Raw genomic sequence first — 23,246 nt, 5'->3', positions numbered from 1 at the left:
GTTCTTCGCATCACCTAGGTTTCCTGAAGAAAAAATAGTTGATTATATTTTCATGTAGTTGACTATTTGCGAAAGTGAAAAACTCTTTGGACCCAATATAGTCTATTAGACACTTAAGATAGTCAACTAAATGCGAACCCATCTCAATTCTATTTTTTTTAAGGTTTCCTAAAAAACTCTTCAGACCCAATATATTACTACTATATTAATTATTTTTTTAAGGTATTAACTAAAGGGAGTGAATTAGTTAAAATAGTTATAAAGTATTTAAGAGTAAATCAATTTGAAATCATGTTTGATTGCTCATGCATCGTGACCTGTGAATACTATTTTCATGTTTTGAATAGAAAAAATGTTTGGTAGACATCTAATATACTATCCAATATCTAGAGAGTAAAAATACATATATATGATAAGATTTATGATGTGACAAAAAAAAACATTAGTGGATTGTATAAAATTACCATAGATTCATATTTCATTATTCTTTGACCGCCTAGATTATGAAAAAATAAATTTTCTTGTATGATGCACAAAAATGAGAAAGGAAGACATTAGCACTAAAGGGTGCATTGTTGCTGAAAATGATATCTGGTGACCGCAAATGGTAGTCGATGGCAGAATAGCAGAACAGAAGAAGAAAGACATTAATAAGGCATAAAAGATATACCATGATATCATAAAATAAGATAAATTTAAAAGATAATTATTTTTTGTACCTTATAGACAAAGAAAATTTACTTTTCAACCAAAACTTGTGGCTTCTTAGACTAGTATAAGTGTGGGAATCAGAGAGAGAGACTGAGGCTGTCAAGGCAATAAAATCATCCCTTTGAATTTCCATTTTCCATTGCCATTTTTTTACAGTTCTTGGTTATGGTAATTTTGTAATGGTGGTTTTGTTGTGACGTACATTTTCTTTCTGCCTTGACAGGGATCAATATGTGTTGCATCAGAGAAAGCGCGTCGGAGAAGTTGACGATGACCGGTTAACATTCGAAGCCAGCACTATCTTGTCCAGGGAGGTAACTTAATTTCAATTTTACTTTTCTTCATTTGCTGGCAATGTTCAGAAATCTTAGTTTCCATGGTAAATTTCATTTCATGATTACCACGTGTTACAGGTGTTAGGGGAGGGGAAAGTAATCCTCTCCAATGGAGAAAAGTTACGTATGAGGATCTCGCTTTTTATTCTTTTAAACTTTCAATTTATAATGGAAACTGTTGGTAGTTGATTAGATGATAGTTGATAGTTTTAGAGAATTGTTTTAGAAAGAAGGCTATGTCATTGATTTCTTGGATTGATCAATTACAACATACCAATTGCCTATTTATAGGCTCAAGTCACCAACCTCTCAATGGTGGTGAATGTTTCTACATTACTTTAGGTCTTTCTAGAGTTTTCATGATAGATTCGTATCATGATAGTTCTAGATTCTTCTATCTTATACATACACTTATAGTTCTAGATTGTTCTACCATATTCATACACACTATAGTTCTAGATTGTTCTACCATATTCATACATATTATATTTAAGAATATTCTAGAAATTTGTAGCAATTTCAACACTCCTCCTTGATGCAATTTTTTGTGACTCCGAGCATAGCTCGTAATTCTTCAAATCTTGGTCTCGACAAAGCCTTCGTGAATATGTCTGCAATTTGATCTTCTGTTCTGCAGTAGTCGAGTTTGATCTCTTTAGTTGCTTCAGCTTCTCTGATAAAGTGATACTTGATTGCTATGTGTTTTGTTTTGTTGTGATGAATTGGATTCTTCGCCATTGCAATTGTTGATTTGTTGTCGCAGTTGATTTTAGTAGGCTCATCTTGTTTTTCTCCCATGTCTTCAAGTATCCTATGAAGCAATATAGCTTGACTCGCTGCTTCAGCAGCTGCCACGTACTCTGCTTCTGCTGTTGATTGTGCTACTGTAGTTTGCTTCTTCGACGCCCAAGAGAACATTCCCGATCCTAGTGAGAAAGCATAGCCAGAGGTACTCTTCATGTCATCTGCCGAACCTGCCCAATCACTGTCGGTGTAGCCAAGTAATTTTGAGTTGGTTTCGGTAGTATACCATATACCGAACTCTTTTGTTCCTTGTAGATACCTCAAAATTCTTTTTCCTGCTCCAAAGTGTATTTGACTTGGGCTTTGCATGAATCTTGATAGAAGACTTGTAGCATACATTATGTCAAGTCGTGTAGCTGTCAAATATAGGAGGCTTCCAATTAGACTTTGATATTTGGATGCATCAGCTTCTGGTGCTCCATCATTCTTCTGTAGTTTCTCATTTGTTATGAGTGGAGTAGCAACAGGTTTGCAACCATACATCTTGAATTTCTTAAGTAAGCCTTCTGTGTATTTCTTTTGCGAGATGAATATCCCTTCATTTCTCTGACTTACCTCTATGCCGAGGAAGTAACTCATCAAACCAAGGTCAGTCATCTCAAAGGTCTTCATCATGTCTTCTTTAAACTCCATCATCATCTTAGTATTGTTTCCCGTGTAGATAAGATCATCTACATATAGAGAGAGTAAGAGAGTGTACTGACCTTGAGACTTGATGTAAAGTGTAGGCTAAAAAAAAACAACTGTTGGTAGTTGATTAGATAATAGTTGATAGTTGATAGTTTTAGAGAATTGTTTTAGAAAGAAGGCTATGTCATTGATTTCTTGAATTGATCAATTACAACATACCAATTGCCTATTTATAGGCTCAAGTCACCAACCTCTCAATGGTGGTGAATGTTTCTACATTACTTTAAGTCTTTCTAGAGTTTTCATGATAGATTAGTATCATGATAGTTCTAGATTCTTCTATCTTATACATACACTTATAGTTCTAAATTGTTCTACCATATTCATACACACTATAGTTCTAGATTGTTCTATCATATTCATACATATTATATTTAAGAATATTCTAGAAATTTGTAGCAATTTCAACAGAAACATATGATGATATTAGTAAATTATTGTACGGAGATAATGTCAGGAAGAGTATGTTGTGGCATGTTGATTATGTGATCTTAGTAGATTGTATGTTGCACATGTGTGAATTCACTTCAGCTCTTATAAGGTTGTTGAACTTTGTTACAACAAATTTCAGATAACTAACTGATTTTGTAACTGTTTCCATTGTATATGTCAATAGATTGACTATGTGGCGACACTGGAGGTAAGAAAGTAGCATACTTGACAGTGAAGTAAAACTTGCCGAAGAAACAAGGAACCGAGGTCTTGTATTAATTTGATCCAAGAGATTGCGGCAAACAACAGTCAGCTGTTATGTGTAGATGAAAACATCTATGAACTATGCCAAGAACTTAAATATATCTTCTAAAATTTAGGTTAAATCTAGCTCAACCCCAAAAGCTAAGACTAGATATCTATGATATGAATGATCCAGTAAAAGATTTAGGATAGGACATGATACCACCCTTCCATCAAATCTTGGTGATTGATTGATATTGCCTACCTGAACCTTCATAATGAGGTGTCCTTGTTGTATCTGACTTTGATATAAATAGTTATTGGTGGCATTAGCTTGTGCAGTGTGTACCCTTCCAGCCCTTTGGTTTGAAAAACACACCTGAATTCTGAAGTATACTTTGTTTAACGGGTAAAATTGATCTTTTACTTAATTGAAAACATGACCTGATTGCACAATTGTTCTGCTGCAGGGAATAGAAATGCATATGAGTTCTGGTGCTGAGAAGGTATTTCTTCAGAATAAATGTGCTAATATTTCAATGATCTACTCATGGATGGATGACCAAATTAATGTAGCCTTTGACCTATATTCTCGGCTTCTGTGACTATACATTTTAGTATAGTCAGAGGAGGTTAAATTTGCTGTGCCCCTACTGGACATGAACATAAACAAGATGGTGGCTTGCTGTCCCTGGAGATATTCCCAGAAGATATTCTTACAGGTTGCTTTTGTTTCTCTCTTTAAATATTCTTCTGAATTTTCAATCGCTTTCAAACAAACAACTTATGATATGTTAACCCTAGGTTGTATATCCTGTTGGAAGAAAATATATGTCAGCGCCTTCAGCTGCTCGCCTGAAGTTAGTATCTTCTCCTGAGCTGAAAGCCGTATTTTCCATTGATGATGTCAAGCTACCTCCTTGGTTGGATGGGATGTAAGCTTTCTAATTTTTTATTATTGTATGTCCCACACAGCTGCATATACAAGATTGAGATAGTTTCTTATAATATTTTTGCTTTTATGGTTGATCTATTTTCCAAAGGTGTTTGGCAGAATATCTCCCAAATCTGGAAGAATATCTTGGGAAGCAGGTTAGCTAACATTATCTTTACTGTGTATTTTATTATTAGTTTAATATGCACTTTCTAATGCTTAATGAACATCCTTGTTTATGTTAAAACTAATATAAATATTTAAATATGCTTTGAACTTAGGTCTTAGAGGCTGTTTCATTGATTGAAGTTAGAAGGCACTTCATTGAAGCATTATCCAGTCCGTTTGGAAGGCCAGTTGAAGCTGACGCTGTATCTTCCCGTGACACTTATTCTCAAATTGCTAGGGTTGCTTTGTTTTTATATTAATTGCTAACTTCTGATTTTTCTGTTTCTAGGTCTTTTGCAGGAAGGCAACTTTTCTTGCTGCATCTGGTGTTTTCACGTTCCTGGTAATATATGACACTCATTACTTGATGTCTGTGTATTTGTTGTGACATAAGCATGCTTTTGAAAAATTAAAATGTTTCCCCCATGAAATTTATCACATAATTTAAGGTTAATTATGCGATAACTTCTTTCAGTTAAAGACATCGGTAACAATAACATGTGACTAGGTTAGGGCAGAAATCAATTGTTGGTATCTTTCTTTTGACATGACGGAAGTCTCATGTCTGGCCAAAAGAGAAATTTGAGTAAATTGCACTCACGTTCCTTGAGGTATAGAGTAAGACAGTAAGTACATGTGGTGCCCATTTGAGAATTACCCACTTGCCCCTAGTTTTTGCACTGACATGACAAAATTCTCTTGCCATCTGTTAGCCTCGAAACTGGAAAAATCCTACCAGTTGTGGGTATATCATCGTCAAATAAAAAGATAATATTACCTCTTATTTTCATAACCCATTTCTTGAAAAACCTGTCCGAGTAATTTCCTTTCTCCGTTGTAGATTAGTGCAGACCATGGCTCTATCTGTGAATGATGTGGCCATTTAGAGATTTTGGATGTTATGTAATATGTGTGCTGCCATTGAGCAACTTGCAAGGTTGAAAGATCAGTGCCTAAGGATTATTACTATTAGCAACAACATTGTCTTGTTCATGTGCAGAAATTCATCAATGTACTAAATGATGGAGACTCACAGACTTTCTTTTCCTTGTTGGATGAGATTCTTCTAATGAATGGGCTCATTTGCAGAAGCAGAAGAAATACCGTGTGACAGAAATGTTGGGATCCAATTGCAAGATATGGGACTTGAGTTCCACATTGGAAGTAATGAGATTCTAATGTGGGTTTTATAAGACCTTGGGCTCTCTGACTACAATGATTAGCTTTTGTGGTATGATTCACTCAAAGTTCTTATCAATTGGTATTAGAGCTTTTCATTATGTCTCTCAGCTACAAAACAGCAGCGTGGGTGATTACATCCACATTGCACTGTTCAGTCAGGACTAGTCGAAAGGCCCGTGCATAGCCAGCCTACATGGGCACTAGGACTGCAGAGTATGGTGGGATGTTAGGATCCATTTGCAAAGTACGGGACTTGAGTCCCACTTTAGAAGTATGAGATTCTTGTGTGGTGTTTATAAAGACTTGGGCTCTCCACCTACAATGGTTAGCTTTTGTGGTGTGGTTCTCCTAAGGTACTTATCAATGGTCACTTCTGTTAAAAATTGAATACAACAAAAGCCTTTTTTTTCACATGGTGAGGTTGGCAACAGGGATCAAATGAGGCCATACTCTGTCAAAAACTATTTTCAGAAAGGCCATTTAGATCATGGACCAAACTAATCTAATTCAGATAACCTATAAAACCACTAGAATATCTGCAAAAAATGTCATTGTTATAAGTTTCTAACTCTAATTGCTACTTATTGTAAAATTCCCTCTCTATTCTGTCAAGCATAAGCTAACTGCTTTTCTCTAAGTTTCATGTCATGCATATTAAAAAGATGCTGCATGGTTTATTTGACACAGCCATGTATTTTTCCTGCAAAAGATGGCTTTCATTGCATATCATAGTATGAGGAACAAGAGGAAGTCTGACAAAATTTTCAAGTTTGATGATGATTCGTAAAAGTATTTAACCGGAATACTATTAGTTATTTGGGTACTGTCTGGAGGAAATACCATTGTATGACAGAACAAGAGGAACAATAGAGGAAATATTCACTGTTAATTAGATATAACAGGTCTACATGCAAGCTTGGCAGCGCCAAAGGCCCAAAGAAAATTCATTCATTCTGTGCTCAGAATAGTTGCTAACAAAATCTATATAGTAAAAGAAAGCAAAAGTGAAAGGGCATGCTTCAGGTGGAGAATTCATTAATTCTTGGTAAAGCCATGAAAATGCACAGGAGAGATAAGGACAGAGGCACGGCTCTGTGTGTGTTAGAAGTTTTGCAATTTCCCTTAACTGTGTTTTACAATACGAACTATTAGGAAGGGTATTACTATTTACAAACAAAAGGGGTACCAAATGCAATTACTCTTAACCTCATGAGAGTATTATACTTGCTAAATGGCATATAACCTAATATCAGTGTTTCTGGACTCGTCATCCATACAAGTGGTACTGCCTATAATTATAAAGTTGAATACTTGAATTCAGTCTTCTGATAGTTTTATGTTCTAAGGCTCATGCTGATATCTTCTTGTATGAAATTTTTCTTCATTTCATAGGTTCTTGTAGTTATTGATTTTGCACTTGACCCAAATTCTGATGGTTTTGTTTATTTAGGTACACCTCCTAATTCCAACTCAATTTCCAAAGCAACAGCCGGCTATTATGCTTCAAAGTTCACAGGTTATATTTGTTTCCACTTTCCTACATGTTTTTGTTTGAAAAGTTAAGATTGAGCATTATTTTTTGTATAGAAATGAAGGTGACTGCTAAATAAGCTGTTTATACTTATATAGCAATTTAATCAAGTTGCAGAAAAATGTCAAATGTCTAACACTGAATTCTTTCAGTCACGTAGTTAATGTACATAAGTTTGGTGACCTAATTGTATTGTTAACATGGTATAGTTTTTATATACCCACCCATATATCTTTTGTTGGAGATAGTGAGGGATATGTCTAGAAAACATCGATAATATGTAGATCTAGAAACTATTGTGCTCTTTTTCTTCAAAAAATTATTGCATTGTACTTTAAAATGGTTAACATGGACGTTCTTTTATTTGACAAGGCAAGTGATTATTCATCTCTCCTCACAAATTATTTTGTTTGGATGATTAAGCTGGATAGTAGAAAAAAAATGTATGCTTCTGATGTGAGCATGATGTATAAGTGATTTCCTTATTACCTTTTTGTGTAGCATTTTAATTCACAAATGGCACCTATGAAGTCACGTGTTATGTCTGATTATCCATGGAGTCCGAGATGGGAACCATCACTGATGGCCGAGCGTATTTGGTGAGTGTTTTGTATTATTTGCTTGATTTTTGCCATTATGCTTAACACTTCTTTTCTTTTCCAATCGTTTTCTATAGTGAGTTTCTGGCAGATGAGGCCTTGAATTTCAAGAGGCAATGCAGTGAGGGTCAAGTTCAGTAGTAACATGGACAGAGCATGTTCAGCTCAATTCCAATGTTGTGGCAACCTCTAGACCTGTTAATTGAAAAATGTCTTTTTGCTCCTCTTGGTCAATGCAATTTTATTTTGGATTGAGTTTAAATGAATTGCCGTGGGAATTTTTCTTGTATTTGTGCCATTGTCATTTTTTTGTATTTCGTAATGTATGTATGTCTTTGTCAAAAAACTAACTTACTAGGATGCATGGGTGTATTATCAAAAAGGCATATCAACATGGGCAAGAAAGAAGGGTTTATAGTTTTTTTTTGTGTTGATATATTTTATTAATGATTGTAAAATGTCTTAATTTTATTATTTTTGTTAGGATTCTAGGAAAAAAATAGAGAATGTTTTATTGTTTTCACTATTTTCCATAAAAAAACTGAAATAGAAATCAAAATGAAACAAAATGTGTTTAAATGAAGAGAAATGGACTAAGACAAGAATAGGAAATAACTATTCATTACCTGGTCGAGATTTTTGTTTAAATTATTCAAGCCACATTTGATTAATTGCAGTCCATAGAAGGTTTTTTTATTTTATTTATTCAAAACTTATTAGTTTTTATTTGATTGTCTATTCAAACTTTATCTTATTTAACTCCAAGCTTCTGATGAAATGATTTGTTTAACAATTTTTAATTAAGTTTACTCCTATATGTTTCCTTTCCTTATTCTTGAATGAGAGTTAATTTTAACATTTTCTTCTTTTTTTTCCCTTCATTGAGCAACATATTGATAACTATTGAATGAGATACATTGGAGATATAAGGTTGATTTAGTAGTATAATGATAAGGGAGAGAGAAAAATGTGTGTTTAATTTTTTTGTTAATAAAAAATTAGTTATTAAAAATTAATATTTGTTGATAAAAAATTTAATTCAGACACATTATTATTTGTAGAACATTGGGATGGTTTGTGGATTTGGCTCTTTTAAAAGAAGTTAATTGTTTATTAGAAACTTAACATGAGAGAATCGTGATGAAGTAATATTCAATGGTTTTTAAACTTAATCTTCTGTTTATATAGTTTTAATCATTGGAATAATTGATGCGACAGTTCTTGTTTAAGAATAAGTCACATATTCGTGAGACAATTATAGAACTTATTTTAACTTTTAAGTTCACAAGGATTGCATCTTTGGAAAGAAGATTTGTTGAAGTTTTGTATCATGGGAGATGTTTTAACAAACTCTAAAATTAATTTTAAGCTCAATCATTGATCATTGATCTTTTTTGACAGAATATGAATATATGAATCTAACTTCTAAGGGGAGCTATTTACTTTTAAGATTATAAAATAAGTAATCTCAGTCGGTAATAAAAAAATTAACAAACAATATTATGTGTAGTTAGCTTTTCTAACAACATTTGGAATTATTTGCTTTACTTTTATTGGCTTTAGAAGAGTCAATATGTAAATAAAAATTAGTGTTGAGTAGAAATGATGTTTATGTCTTAATCAAGATTCTTATTTATTTTGATTAGATGTATATAAATACAAAAGTAAGAATATTGTGTGGTATGTGTCTGATGTCTTTATAACATTTCCATTTGATGTTTTCAAATAATAGGTAATATAGTCATGGTTTGATGTTGCATGTGATGTAACCTTTAAAATTGCATATATTAGTTTGTATTTGAGATTCTATTTGCAAAAACATTCTCTTAAGATTTGTGGAATCATACGAAGAATAAATGAAATCAAGATCTAATATGTCATCTTCACTGTCAAAAGAGTTCAACTAGACAGAAACTGACATAAAAATGTGACTACGTACTAAAATCTCTTGTAGATGTAAGTCTTAAACAAAAATTTCATTGCATGAGAAAAGGACGTGCATTAAATGCACCCAACGACCCTTCTGATTTGTAAGAGCCAGAAGTAGTAGTTGTGACATAATAATTGTAACGTGTGAAAAGTTAGTAAAACTTAATGGTTTACCAAGAACTTGATATAGTCTTAGTGATAAAGATGAACCAATATAACTCATTGTGTTTGTTTATTCTTTGCTTTCTCTCTGCTTTTGGCTGACCTTGGGTCTGAATTATTTTTCAGTCGTTTGAGGATATCTTGGGTTTTTGCAAACTCAATTTTCTCATTATCTGAAGTGCTATTGTAATAAAGTTTGTGATTTGTTATTACAAAGTTATCTTTATAGACGAAAAACTTTGTTGGTTTAAAAAAGGTTTTTAAAAACACGAATCAACTCCTCTTCTTCTTGTAATATTTGCCTTTACAATTAGCCATATAGTTTTTGCATCGATTTGTGTAGTTGTCTTTCACAATATTTAACAATTCGTTAAGTATTTTAAACTTTCATACTAAATAACATAAAAACAATATTAAATTTTCCTTTAATTTACAATCTAATTAGTTTCTTTTTTATTCTATTTTTAATCAGTATTTAAACTTATTTTATCAATATTAAATTTATTAATAATCACAATATTAATTTTTATTTTTTTATTTTCTTAGAATTTTAATATTTTTTGTACCATGACATTAATGTGAAGTATTCACCAAGCTTTACTAATAACTAATATTTGTCGAAAAAACCAATTGACCAATTTTAGTGGAGTTTCCTATCTCAATCATATTTTTTTATTCAAAAGATTGAAATGCGAGATCTTACTTAAGGAGGTCAAGTCTAAATGTCTAATATCACTTGGACCAACAACTTATTGGTTCCCCATATTTTATTTTACTCTTTCATTTTAATTTTCTCACATATTAATTGATATAAAATAGTAAAAAATATTAAGTGCCATTTAATATTTTTATTTATAAATGATCCGTGCTAAATACAAATATTGTCTAGCTAGTGTATTATACAGCTAATGAGTATTATTAGGGATGGTATTTTCGTACTTACCCTAGTTATTGAGTTGCCTTGCCGTGTTTCAATCTCCAGCTGTTGTCTACTTGGCAGTCCACCCTTCTAGACTCTCAAGTCTAAAACACAACTCCTTCGCTCTCTAAACAAAAAATATATTATGATGTTCGAATAAATCTAAATCCTCATGTTTCACCTCCTACCATTTTTTTTTACTTATATAAATGTTGCATGAAAAGTAAATATATTGAATGTCTTGAAAATATAAACATTTATCATAAAAGATAATAGGAAAAATTGGAAAAAGATTTAGTGAGAAGGAGAAATGTTATACTACTTTCTTATAAATTTTAATATTTTATAAAAATATAAAATAAAATAAATATATTTAATGTCTTGGAAATAATAAAAAAACCAATACTTATCATGCAAAATAAATTGAAGAATTAATAGGTAGATGTAGTAGGAGGTTAACATATTTTTCTAGCTAACTCTCTAATCTCTATTAAAGAAAAATTACTAACATTACAATTTTTTAATACACTTTTTATCATTGACTAAAATGTATTAGAATTATCAAATTTCATGAGTTATATTTTTTAAAAATTATAAAATCTTAAATAATGCTCATTAAATGAGAAGTAGGTCTCATAAAATTTTCTAATTTCTTAATAAACTTCATCATTAATAAAAAAACACATGTTTGAAAAGAATATGTTAGAAATTATATTAAACATTTCGTCAAAATAAAAAAAGAAATTATATTAACATTTCTCTATACAATAATTGCTATCTTATTTGGATTCTTTTATAACTGCTTTTGTCATCTTATATCATATTCCTTATTAATAATGTTGAGATTTTTGTAGAGAAGAAAATATTGGGTTGGTGAAGTAAATGATTGAGGGTATGATGTAGAATGTAGATCCGTTAGGTTTTAAGCTTCAACTCCACACACTTTCCCTCTCTATGTTTATGAAGCTGTCGGTGTCGGCATATTAGTCAAGTTCGTAATTACATTGTCCCTTTCGTCATGCCTAAGCCATTTGAGTATTTTTTATATACATTTTACAGCTATGCACATGCAATGGAAGTAGAAAAAAGAAAGCTTAAACTTTGAGAATAGACACAACAGACAGAGAGAGAAACATTTTTCTATCATTACACTCTCTCTCTCTCTCTGTCGGTCAATTTTTTTCGATCCGGGTCTCTTTTATTCAGTTCTGAACCTTGTGGAGTGTTGTCTCATTCCTTGATGGGAATTGCTGAATTGGGCTGCTCCTGATTCTGTCTCTTCCTCTCTCACTTTCTTTGAGTTTCATTGTGATCCAGTTATTGACTTCATTGGCCAGGAATATCATCTGGGGTTGTCACAATCTGAGTGATCCATCTACTTTTGTGGCAAAGATTGCTCTTTTGAGGTGAGTCTTTGATGCAATGTTCAAAATGTTGGTTTATGTATTGTTTCTTTGAAGTAGATTTGGCATCATAAGGAAAGAAAGAACATTGTTGCCTTTAGTGAGTCAAAGTGCATTGTTGCCTCAGTCATTAATAAGTCTGACGCTCATTTGATTTCAATTTTCATCTACCTTTTCTCATATACTTATTGGGGTCTTAGAGATCTTTTTTTTTTCTATGTTGCAAACTGTTGATAATGATTGATGGAACCTAATGATCTGATTCACGGTCTTGTCCACAGGTCTTATTCAGATCCGGACTTCAATTTCTATACCAAGAGAAGGAGCTGCTTCTGAAGTTTGACTAGGAGTGTATTAGAAGAGAGGAATCTTCCAAACTGATCCGTGCAATTGGATAATACACAAGGCTTTTAAGTAATGTGTGCATCTTGTTGAGCTTCAACTATCTTTTGATCCGTTATTGGCATCTGGATAGAGCTTAGTAAGAGTCAATGACGGAGTCAGAAGAAGCTGGGGTGAGTTGTAATGTCATTATATAAAATTTCTGTTTGATTTTCCCTCAATTAGTATGAGAAGCTATTGTAGGGGTGCCATTATTATTTTTTGATGCTTAATGACACATTTTGGTGTCATTTCAAATGTGCAGGCAAAGCCAATGAACACATTGGGTGGCCAAGTCTGCCAGATCTGTGGTGATAATATTGGGAACAATGTGAATGGCGATCCTTTCATTGCTTGCAATGTTTGTGCTTTCCCTGTCTGCAGGGCGTGCTATGAATATGAAAGGAAGGATGGAAATCAGTCTTGCCCTCAGTGCAAGACCCGGTACAAGAGGCACAAAGGTAAGCGGGGATAAAGTCTGTTGTATATTACAATGTAATTTTCAATATTCTTTAAGCATATAATTCAAGATTTGTAAAGCAAAAGGGAAGATTTTGATATGCTTGAGAATATGAAGTTTGCTTGGTAGTAAACTGACCTCTTTCATATGGATTGAGCGAGAAAGATGCTAGGACTATATTCTAATTTTGGAGAAAATATATCCTTTTGCTGGAAGAGCATTTTCTCAATGAACTGTACTCAGACTTCTATAGCCATGACAAGCTTTAGACTAAAATCACTAAACAAAGCCTGTAAACCCAAGCAAGTACTTCACTCTTACCTTTTTATTCATCCCAAATCTGCAGAGTGTATAAATAGTTCATAGAAGAATACATCTGTATTTGATGACGTATTCAAACTGCTTAATCTAGAATTAGGAGAAAACACCAGCCACTTAAGTTATTGGCTTTGATAATCTTTATGACTGTAATTTCTTAACTACATAGTGCAAACTGCAATACAAAATCATAGAATAATTAGATTTATGCTTGAGAATTTTGCTTTCCACACTGGTTCCCCCTAATATCCTTTTGTTTCCACCACTTGGATTGTTTACCTGCAAGATAAATTTATTCTTGCACACAATGGATATGTCATTATGTAAAGTTTGTAGTTTTGATCTGCTATACCCAGTCCATATATGAAGAGTCTCTACCTTTTCATTCTAATTAGTAATTTCCCTGCTTATTTTAATGATTCTAGGAAGTCCTGCAATTCTTGGAGACCAGGAAGAGGATGGGGGTGCTGATGAGGGTGCTAGTGACTTAAATTACAATTCAGAAAATCAGAATGAAAAACAGAAGATTGAGCGCATGTTGGGCTGGCAAATGGCACATGGGCGAGTAGAGGAGGCTGTTGCTCCAAATTATGATAAGGAAGTTTCTCACAATCACATTCCTCTGCTCTCTGGTGGACAAGAGGTAGTTCAACTAGGTTCCACTGTGATGTTTTTCTCCACTCCCACACCCAACCCTTAAAAATGTCCACTTTCTCCATCATCCCCCTTTTAGCAAGTATCTTTGAATGAAGTTTGAAATTTGATTTTCTTTGGTCTATCTTAAATTTCAGGTTTCTGGAGAATTATCTGCAGCCTCACCTGAGAGACTGTCAATGGCATCTCCAGGTGGCCAAGGGAAGCGTGTCCATAATCTTCAATATTCCTCTGACCTTAATCAATCACGTATTTCCTCCCCCTCTTGAACTATGCACATTTTCATGTAGTGTCATTATTATATTTCTTCTTTATTTAGTTGTTTGGTTGTGATTTTGGGCGTCTGGATATTATATTTGTGCAGCAAATATTAGGGTTGGGGATCCTGGATTGGGTAATGTGGCATGGAAAGAAAGAGTTGATGGCTGGAAAATGAAGCAAGATAAGAATGTTGCTCCAATGAGCACAGGCCAAGCTACTTCTGAAAGAGGAGCTGGAGATATTGATGCTAGTACTGATGTGCTTGTGGACGATTCCTTGTTGTGAGTACTTCTTTATTTAATTATAAAAATATATGCTGCTTAATTTCTGTTATGAGCTCTCTACTTCTAGCTATGTCGGTATCAAAAAACTATTTTGAATGTCATGTATGATTTATACCATAATCACTGTTATTCTGCTTTTTGGCAGTTACGAATATCATCTCATTGAGTGATAATATATCATGACTGATACTTGGAGAGTTTGTAATTCCTGTTGTAATTTTTTGTATAATTGTGTTGAATAAGCAAAGTCATCCAAAAGTCTTGTTATGAGCCCAATGCTTGTCCCTTGTCTTCGGATTTCTGTGAGACAGGATTATATAATTTGTTTCTATTATGCAGGAATGATGAAGCTCGGCAACCCCTCTCTAGGAAGGTTTCTATTCCATCATCTAGGATCAATCCATATCGTATGGTCATTGCTCTGCGGCTGGTTATCCTATGCATTTTTCTGCATTATCGAATAACAAATCCTGTGCCCAATGCATATGCATTGTGGTTGATATCAGTCATATGTGAGATTTGGTTTGCCATATCGTGGATATTTGATCAATTCCCCAAGTGGCTCCCTGTGAACCGTGAAACCTATCTTGACAGACTTGCACTAAGGTAGGGCCTTTCTATGATCACAATTTTCTCTCTGTACAAACTTTCATTTGACATGTTTCTTTTTTTTCTTTCTTTTTTTTCCTTTTCATTATGATACTTTTTTAATACAAGCATATGTGAGTGCAGATATGATCAGGAAGGGGAACCATCACAGCTAGCAGCTGTTGACATTTTTGTCAGTACTGTTGATCCATTAAAAGAACCCCCACTTGTGACCGCGAACACTGTCCTATCTATTCTTTCTGTTGACTACCCAGTGGATAAGGTCTCATGTTATGTCTCTGATGATGGTGCTGCTATGTTGACATTTGAAGCTCTGGCTGAGACATCAGAGTTTGCTAGGAAATGGGTTCCTTTCAGCAAGAAATATAGCATTGAACCTCGGGCACCTGAGTGGTATTTTGCACAGAAGATTGACTACTTGAAAGATAAGGTTCAACCATCATTTGTCAAAGATCGTAGAGCAATGAAGGTGAGAGATTGAGTTCCAAATGTGGATCATTCTGTGGTCCTGTTATGCATGTGCCCTACTCTAATGTTTCTTAGAGAATTTTTAAGGTCAATTCCTTTTTCTGCTTCACAGAGAGAATATGAAGAATTTAAAATTCGCGTCAATGGACTTGTTGCGAAGGCACAAAAGGTTCCTGAAGAAGGATGGGTGATGCAAGATGGTACGCCATGGCCTGGAAACAACACTAGAGACCATCCAGGAATGATTCAGGTATTTGCTTATTTGATTATCTTATTTTTTGTGTTGTTTGAATTCTCGTGATAACCAATTCTTATAACAACCTTTTGTGCTTCGTTCATTATTTTTGGAATTATCTGTCAAAAGTTTTGTTTCATCAACCTAGATGGAGTAAATGTTAGAGGGATGAAATTAATATCATCTATTGTCTCTAATGTCTACTCTTGTGAATTTCTGTTTAAAAATTGTTTACTCTGGTAAATGATATTTTGTATATTTGATATTTCTTACTTTCTGTAGTTAATTACATTTGACACAGCTTATCCCATGCCTATGTTAGAATCTGATCGGGAATTCAAGGGAGTTATAAGCAGATCATTCACTAAGTTCACATTCTCTATCTGCAGGTTTTCTTGGGCCAAAGTGGAGGACTTGACACCGAGGGTAATGAACTTCCACGTTTAGTCTATGTTTCTCGTGAAAAACGTCCAGGGTTCCAACATCACAAGAAGGCTGGTGCCATGAATGCACTTGTGAGTAACTATAGAAAATGTGGAAATTACTTATCTGCATCCACGTATTTGTCTCACCACAGGTGATTCATATAACTGTTTCAGGTTCGAGTCTCAGCAGTCCTTACTAATGGACCTTTCTTATTGAATCTTGATTGTGATCACTACATAAACAACAGTAAAGCCTTGAGGGAAGCTATGTGCTTTATGATGGATCCCAACCTTGGGAAAAATGTTTGCTATGTCCAGTTTCCACAGAGGTTTGATGGTATTGATAGGAATGATCGATATGCCAATCGCAATACTGTTTTCTTTGATGTAAGCATCGCGCACCATATTAATATGTTTTCTCTTGGGTTTTAGGTCAAAGATTATGTTAATGATAGTCAACTTCTTGTTGCAAGGATGATCCCTTGTACCTCACATATATTTACTTAACTTTTTTGTGTTACTTATTTTCCCAACTTGTGTCTTTCTGAACAGATAAACTTGAGAGGTTTGGATGGCATTCAAGGTCCTGTTTATGTGGGTACTGGATGTGTCTTTAATAGAACAGCTTTGTATGGCTACGAGCCTCCTATTAAACCCAAGCATAAAAAGCCTGGGTTGCTTTCTTCACTCTGTGGTGGTAACCGAAAGAAGAGATCAAAATCTAGCAAGAAAGGCTCAGACAAGAAAAAATCTAGCAAGAATGTTGACCCAACTGTGCCTATCTTTAGTCTTGAGGATATAGAAGAGGGGGTGGAAGGTATGCCTGTCATTTTTATTTTTTATTTTTTTAATTTTTGGCCTTCTGTGTGCATTTCATTGGTAGGTCTGCCTTGTAAACTGTTTCTTGCCACATTTTGTTATATTAAGATTTTTATATCTATTACTATTCCATTTCTAAAAAGAAGAGCAACGGAACAAGATCATATTTTCAAATGAAACATTCAACAGCAACAAAGTGATGGATGATGCGGCTTTTCTACTCTGGACATGGTTAATGAGTTGGGAAAAGGATTTTGGGATAAACCACAACCACTGGTCGAGCAATCTTAGATCAGGATTTATGTATTAATGGAGGATAGAACAATATAACAGCAGTAGTAAATATACTCATTACTGTATTCAGCATTTGGTTTCTTCTAAGACTACATTAAGTCTGTTTTGAAACCAACTGTCTGCTCTTTTATTTTGTACACTTTGTAACTCTGGTACTTATATTAATATATAGTTATCTTCGCTGATCAAAAAAAAAAAAGAGCATGGTAGCTTGATTTTGGGGTTCTGCAAGAGTTTCAACTTAAACTTCCCATAATGTCTTTAACTGACAGGGCTATCTGTAAAATTGCATATACCTTATTAACCTTGTACATTATTCCTAGTTATTTTAAAATTTCCTTGGAGTATTCTTAGCATGGCAATTTATTTTCAGTTGTTTCAATTGATAAACCATTTTCTTATACAACCTTTCTATTTAGGTGCTGGATTTGATGATGAGAAATCACTACTTATGTCACAAATGAGCCTTGAGAAAAGGTTTGGTCAGTCTGCTGTCTTTGTTGCCTCTACACTCATGGAGAATGGTGGTGTTCCTCAGTCTGCAACTCCAGAAACTCTTCTTAAGGAGGCTATTCATGTTATCAGTTGTGGTTATGAGGATAAAACAGAATGGGGAAGTGAGGTATGAGTTACCTTATGTTTATTGGTCGTTTATGTTTCTTATTCCCAGTCGCATCCAGTTATCAGATTATTGGTAGCAGATTAGCACATTCAGAGACCAAAGATCCAATGAATTAAACTTAAATATGATAAATATGAACAGTATAGCGCTGTCCTGTTGGAGTTCCCTAATATATTACCTTCTTTATACAAAGTTAAAAGGGGAGCTTTAAAACCTTTCCTTTTCTAAGTAAGGTGTGTGAGATTTCACTAGAAGCATAATTTTTTCCAACCTTTTCTCTTATTGACTTATTTAATGAAACAGATCAAGAGATGAGGGTTATAGGCTTAGCAACCCACCCATTAGAAACACCGAAGTTCTTGAGTACTATGAACATCTCATCCACAATCTACCTCCACCATAGCTATGGGGAACTTTTCCTGCATTACCAATTTATTTTGTTAAACTCTTCTCATGGCCACTATGCATGAAAGTGACCTTGTCAGTTTGTGGTTTCTTCACTCTAGATAAAAGTTAGAAAGCTGATTTAACAGACAAACAGCAAATTTGTTTTTCTGTCTCAACCATGCTTTAGTTATTAGTATTTCTGCAGTAAATATGGAGACTGGTAATATAATGAGTGTGTTATTTAGAAGAAACAAGATGCATTAATATAATTATCTTCAAAGATAATCATTATTTTGTCTTCTGTTTCACAGATTGGATGGATTTATGGTTCTGTCACAGAAGATATTCTTACTGGATTCAAGATGCATGCCCGTGGTTGGAGGTCTATATACTGCATGCCCAAGCTCCCAGCGTTTAAAGGTTCTGCTCCTATCAATCTTTCAGACCGTCTGAACCAAGTGCTTCGATGGGCTTTAGGTTCGGTGGAAATTCTTTTTAGTCGACACTGTCCCATCTGGTATGGTTATAGTGGAAGGCTAAAGTGGCTCGAGAGGTTCGCATATGTGAACACCACAATCTATCCAGTCACTTCCATTCCCCTTCTCATGTATTGTACCTTACCTGCTGTCTGTCTCCTGACTAACAAGTTCATTATTCCACAGGTTTGTGATTTCTTCATTAATATAATTCAGTGTATAGCATATTCCTTGTAGTCTTAATTTGGATACGGTTCTCATTGATCAAATTCCCACATTACCTTACTGTGGTTATGATTTATGGGTGGGGTATATTACTAAAAGCAAAATAAACAATAATACAGAGCTATTAATGTTTCTTGGTTCTGATTTGTCAAAATGTTGATTGTTGACTGTTGAGGACTGACAGCATGTTTATTAAAATGTTGAAAAATTATGTATTTCTTTAATGGAAGAAATACAATATAGCAGGATATAGTAAGCTTATCTTCAATTTAGGATGGTTAAACAAATGACTTACGAACAATGTTCAAGATGATTCATAAGTATGTTTTCTTGATTGGAAATATATCACCGAGGACATCCTATTATCCTACGTTGTCCTCCCAGAAATTGCCTTCACTACTAACGCAAAAATTTGAAACTGCCACTCTTGACCTTGTATATTGTAGCATCTCTTTAAGCAAACATAACTTCTCAAAAATGCAATCGTGTGTAACACAATATTGTACCTTTTATCTTGTTTGCAGATTAGTAACATTGCAAGTATATGGTTTATCTCTCTCTTTCTTTCCATCTTTGCAACCGGTATCCTTGAGATGAGGTGGAGTGGTGTTGGAATTGATGAGTGGTGGAGAAATGAACAATTTTGGGTTATTGGTGGTGTTTCGGCCCATCTTTTTGCCGTGTTCCAAGGTTTACTCAAAGTGCTTGCTGGAATTGACACTAACTTCACCGTTACCTCAAAGGCATCAGATGAGGATGGAGACTTCGCAGAACTCTACTTGTTCAAATGGACAACCCTTCTCATCCCACCCACGACACTTCTCATCATAAACCTGGTGGGGGTTGTTGCAGGCATCTCCTATGCCATCAACAGTGGTTACCAATCATGGGGTCCCCTCTTTGGTAAGCTTTTCTTTGCATTTTGGGTGATCATCCATCTCTACCCCTTCCTCAAAGGTCTCATGGGTCGCCAGAACAGAACACCAACCATTGTTGTAGTCTGGTCCATTCTTCTTGCATCCATTTTCTCTCTGCTGTGGGTCCGAATCGACCCGTTTACGACAAGAGTCACTGGTCCTGATGTTGAGCAGTGTGGAATCAACTGCTAGAGAAATAAAAGCTGGCAGATTGAACAACAGCTTTCCACTCACCTGTGTCAACCAACAACATAAGCCTGATGGAATGTTGTGTTTGTCTTCCAATTCTTTTGTTTACAGATTTTGATATTTGCTTCTGCTTGTTTAAGTTATGTGCAGTTAATGGTTCATACAGAGGAAAACATGTTTAAGTATGTGCAGTTAATGGTCCATACAGAAGAAAACAGGTTTAAGTTATGTGCAGTTGATGGTCCATACAGAAGAAATCAAATTAGAATCAAATCATTTAAGGTTGCTTATTTTTTTGTAATACTATGAACATACCTTCCATTCTTTTGAAGAAGCTGTTTGTTTTATTTATAAACTTTTCATCAGAAGACTGACTGTCCACATCCTTGTATACATCTTTGCTATCATGAGTTTTTCTTATGTTTTCTTTGCAATACAAAATATAAGTAACTTCTACATCTGTAGATATGCGTTTATATGACCTTCATTAAAAAAATAACAGAAAGTATACCTTCATAAATTATATGAAATTCTCTCGCCTCATCAACTTTTGTAAGGTTTTGGAATAATGAAAAAAACACTTGTAAAATTTTCCAAATTAATGGTTTTTGAATTGAGTCAATGTTTTCAAAACTAAACTGGTGATTAAATTTGTAAAGGCAATATATATATATATATATATATATATATATATATATATGTATGTGTGTGTGTGTGTGCGTGTTTTTGTGTTGTGTTAAAGTGAAATATTATAAATTATTTTAAAAAGCATTAATGTGATGAATTTAATCACTCATTAATATTCAATTTAAATAAACTGTTATTGTCAATTGTAAATTTCAATCAGTTACTAAATATGATTAAATCAAATTAGGGTTGTTATCAAAATTAAATCTCGATCCAATCGCTAAATTTTTTTTAAGTCTTCTTTATGTGTAGCATATAGAATTTTAGAGAAAAAACTATTTTTAATAAAAAAAATAATAAATTGAATTTTAATAATTTATAATTTAGCATATATTAATTGTTAATGGTAAACTTTTTTATGTCAATAGTCAATTTTCTTATCATGAGTTGAAATTATAAAATATATTATTTTTAATTAGAAAATTCAAATTTTAACATTATATATTGTAAATTAATTAAATTAAAGAATAGATTTATATATATATAGATATAGATATATGTTAGAGTGAAATACATCCAAATTTTCACTCATTAATACATATTAATAATTATTTCTTAATTTATTAAATATTATTAAAAAAATTGATTCGAGAAGGCTGGTGCTGAGTCTAGGAAGGCTTAGATTGAACTTGCCAAAGCCGAGCAAGCTTTGGTAAAAGCCACTAAGGCGAATGCGACACTGCTACAATTGACCGATAAATCTTAGAAGTCTCTTGAAGGTACATAGGCTAAGTTAAAAGAGGCAAAAACTCAAGAGGAGGCTTTGTAGGCCAGGCTTACTTTAGTCAAGAATTATGCTAAAGACCTCCAAGAGGAGATTGAACGCCTTAACAAGGAGTTTGCTCTCTTCAAGGTGAATGTGGAGAAACTGAAGAGTGATCTTGACGAAGTTGTGGTTGAGATCCTTAAGACTCATGAAATCGACTATTTCAAGGCTACTCGATAAGCCATATACTTCTTCAAGGAAGCTGACCTTTTTCTCTTCAATATCGACTAGGACGTGAACCACAAATTGGGGTTGATTCCTGAAGCTCAAGTAGAGGGTGCCATTGAAGAGCCTACTCCACCTATAGCTTAGAGTTTTTTAATTTATTTTTTTGTAAAGGCTTGGGACCCGGCCTAACGAATGGGGTCCCTTTGATTTCACCATTTAATGAATCAATACTTTTTTATTCCAAGTGTTGTATTTGGCTTTATTGCTTTTCATTCTCTAATTTTTAACTAGGAATTACTTGGTGAAACATCCACTTAAACATGTTAGCCAATTTTTATCTGTTCTATTAATTCTTAACCAAATCTTATTGCTTGATTTCGGTCTCGTCTTTCGATTAGCTAAATAACTTAGTCTAGTTCTTGCTGAATGCTTTAGGTTTTTTATCTATATTTTAGCCAAATGACTTAAGTTTTAGTCTATTTTTAGTCAAGTAACTTCGTCTATTTTGGTCAGTGTTTTGCCAAATAATTTAGTTATTTATGATCTATTCTTGGTCGAGTAACTTAGCTTCTTTAGTCTTTCTTTGTCCAAGTAGTTAAGTTATCTACCATCCATATTTAGCCAAGTATCTTAGTTTCTTTGGTCCTTCTTTAGCCAAAAAGCTAAGTTATCTACAGACTATACTTAGCCGACTATGGTTGTCGGTCTATAGTAAGCCAAATATTTTAGTCTTATCTATGCGCCAAATTGGATTTTTTAGTCAGAGAAACCTATTGGTCTACTTGAATCTATTAAACAAATGATATAGTAATAAAGAGACTTTTAATAAATGTAAAGTTCAAGTGTGCCTCATTAAAACCTCTCTAACAAAAATCATCATGGGAAAAATGCTACAATAGGAAAAATAGTACATCACCACTTACAACATTAACTGTAATAGAACTTGATGTGAGGCATTCCAAGTTCTTGGAATTGCCTTACCGGATAAGTGCTATAGTCAGTAGGCTACATTCCTAAGTGCTTTAACAAATTTGAAAGGGCCTTTCCAATTTGCGGCAAGTTTGCCTTCCTTAGCATCTTTCCGGGATTTCCCACACTTTCTCCATACCAAGTCACTTGCTTGAAAGTTTCTCACTTTAATCCAATTGTTGTATCTTTTATCATCTCTTTTTTGGTATGTCTTGGCTCTCATGTGGAATTCTTTAATAGTCTCTTCAGCCAAGTCGAGTGCCAGATAGAGTATCTCATCATTCTCTTTCTCTACGAAATTTTGTTTTCGAATAGAGGGTTCTCAAACTTCTATAGGTATCATGGCATCTTATCCATATGACAATCGGAAGGAAGTATCGACTGTGGAGTAAAGGAGTAAGCCCATAAGATGGTTAGAAGATCTTCGACCCAGTTGCCTTTAGCCTTTCTGACTCGCTTTTTAACTTCTCTGAGTATGACCTTATTGGGTGGTTCAGTTTGTCAATTACTCTATGGATGTTCTATTGAAGTCGCTTGGTGCTTAATCCCTTAATTTTTAAGGAATTCCTCAACTCCTTTGTCGATGAATT

At 33.9% G+C, this 23,246-nt stretch overlaps 2 protein-coding genes across 3 annotated transcripts; both read left to right on the top strand.

Moving 5' to 3' along the window:
* Positions 1-538: 538 nt before the first annotated feature.
* Positions 539-8,050, top strand: LOC114386283 (BRISC and BRCA1-A complex member 2-like). The gene is made up of 11 exons (XM_028346240.1): positions 539-594; positions 935-1,025; positions 3,686-3,721; positions 3,839-3,937; positions 4,020-4,150; positions 4,259-4,307; positions 4,431-4,520; positions 4,607-4,660; positions 6,950-7,015; positions 7,532-7,629; positions 7,707-8,050. Exons 1-11 carry the CDS (start codon positions 539-541, stop codon positions 7,768-7,770), a joined length of 834 nt encoding a protein of 277 aa, XP_028202041.1. The 3' UTR covers positions 7,771-8,050.
* Positions 8,051-11,539: 3,489 nt separating this feature from the next.
* Positions 11,540-20,486, top strand: LOC114388564 (cellulose synthase A catalytic subunit 3 [UDP-forming]-like). Of its 2 annotated transcripts, XM_028349110.1 has the most exons (15): positions 11,540-12,045; positions 12,324-12,557; positions 12,689-12,884; positions 13,627-13,844; positions 13,993-14,104; positions 14,220-14,397; positions 14,740-15,006; positions 15,133-15,478; positions 15,590-15,727; positions 16,102-16,227; positions 16,312-16,524; positions 16,690-16,954; positions 17,670-17,872; positions 18,571-18,921; positions 19,485-20,069. In XM_028349110.1, exons 2-15 carry the CDS (start codon positions 12,534-12,536, stop codon positions 20,067-20,069), a joined length of 3,222 nt encoding a protein of 1,073 aa, XP_028204911.1. In that variant the 5' UTR covers positions 11,540-12,045; positions 12,324-12,533. The 2 variants fall into 2 exon arrangements, with proteins under 2 accessions (XP_028204911.1, XP_028204912.1); XM_028349111.1 differs by lacking the exon at positions 11,540-12,045 and having other exon boundaries at positions 12,534-12,557; positions 19,485-20,486.
* The last annotated feature ends 2,760 nt before the right edge of the window (positions 20,487-23,246 follow it).

The sequence above is a fragment of the Glycine soja genome, chromosome 15, assembly GCF_004193775.1.
Source record: "Glycine soja cultivar W05 chromosome 15, ASM419377v2, whole genome shotgun sequence".
NCBI lineage: Eukaryota > Viridiplantae > Streptophyta > Magnoliopsida > Fabales > Fabaceae > Glycine > Glycine soja.
The sequence above is the reverse complement of the archived record's forward strand: the minus strand, read 5'-3'. Positions and strand labels throughout refer to the sequence as shown.

Coding starts and splice junctions, on each gene's coding strand:
- LOC114386283 (XM_028346240.1), top strand. CDS start 539: ATGAGAAAGGAAGACATTAGCACTAAAGGGTGCATTGTTGCTGAAAAT. Junction 4,151..4,258: donor CCTCCTTGGTTGGATGGGAT/GTAAGCTTTCTA, acceptor TATTTTCCAAAG/GTGTTTGGCAGAATATCTCC. Junction 7,016..7,531: donor TTATGCTTCAAAGTTCACAG/GTTATATTTGTT, acceptor CTTTTTGTGTAG/CATTTTAATTCACAAATGGC.
- LOC114388564 (XM_028349111.1), top strand. CDS start 12,534: ATGACGGAGTCAGAAGAAGCTGGG. Junction 13,845..13,992: donor TGCTCTCTGGTGGACAAGAG/GTAGTTCAACTA, acceptor CTTAAATTTCAG/GTTTCTGGAGAATTATCTGC. Junction 15,728..16,101: donor ACCATCCAGGAATGATTCAG/GTATTTGCTTAT, acceptor CTCTATCTGCAG/GTTTTCTTGGGCCAAAGTGG.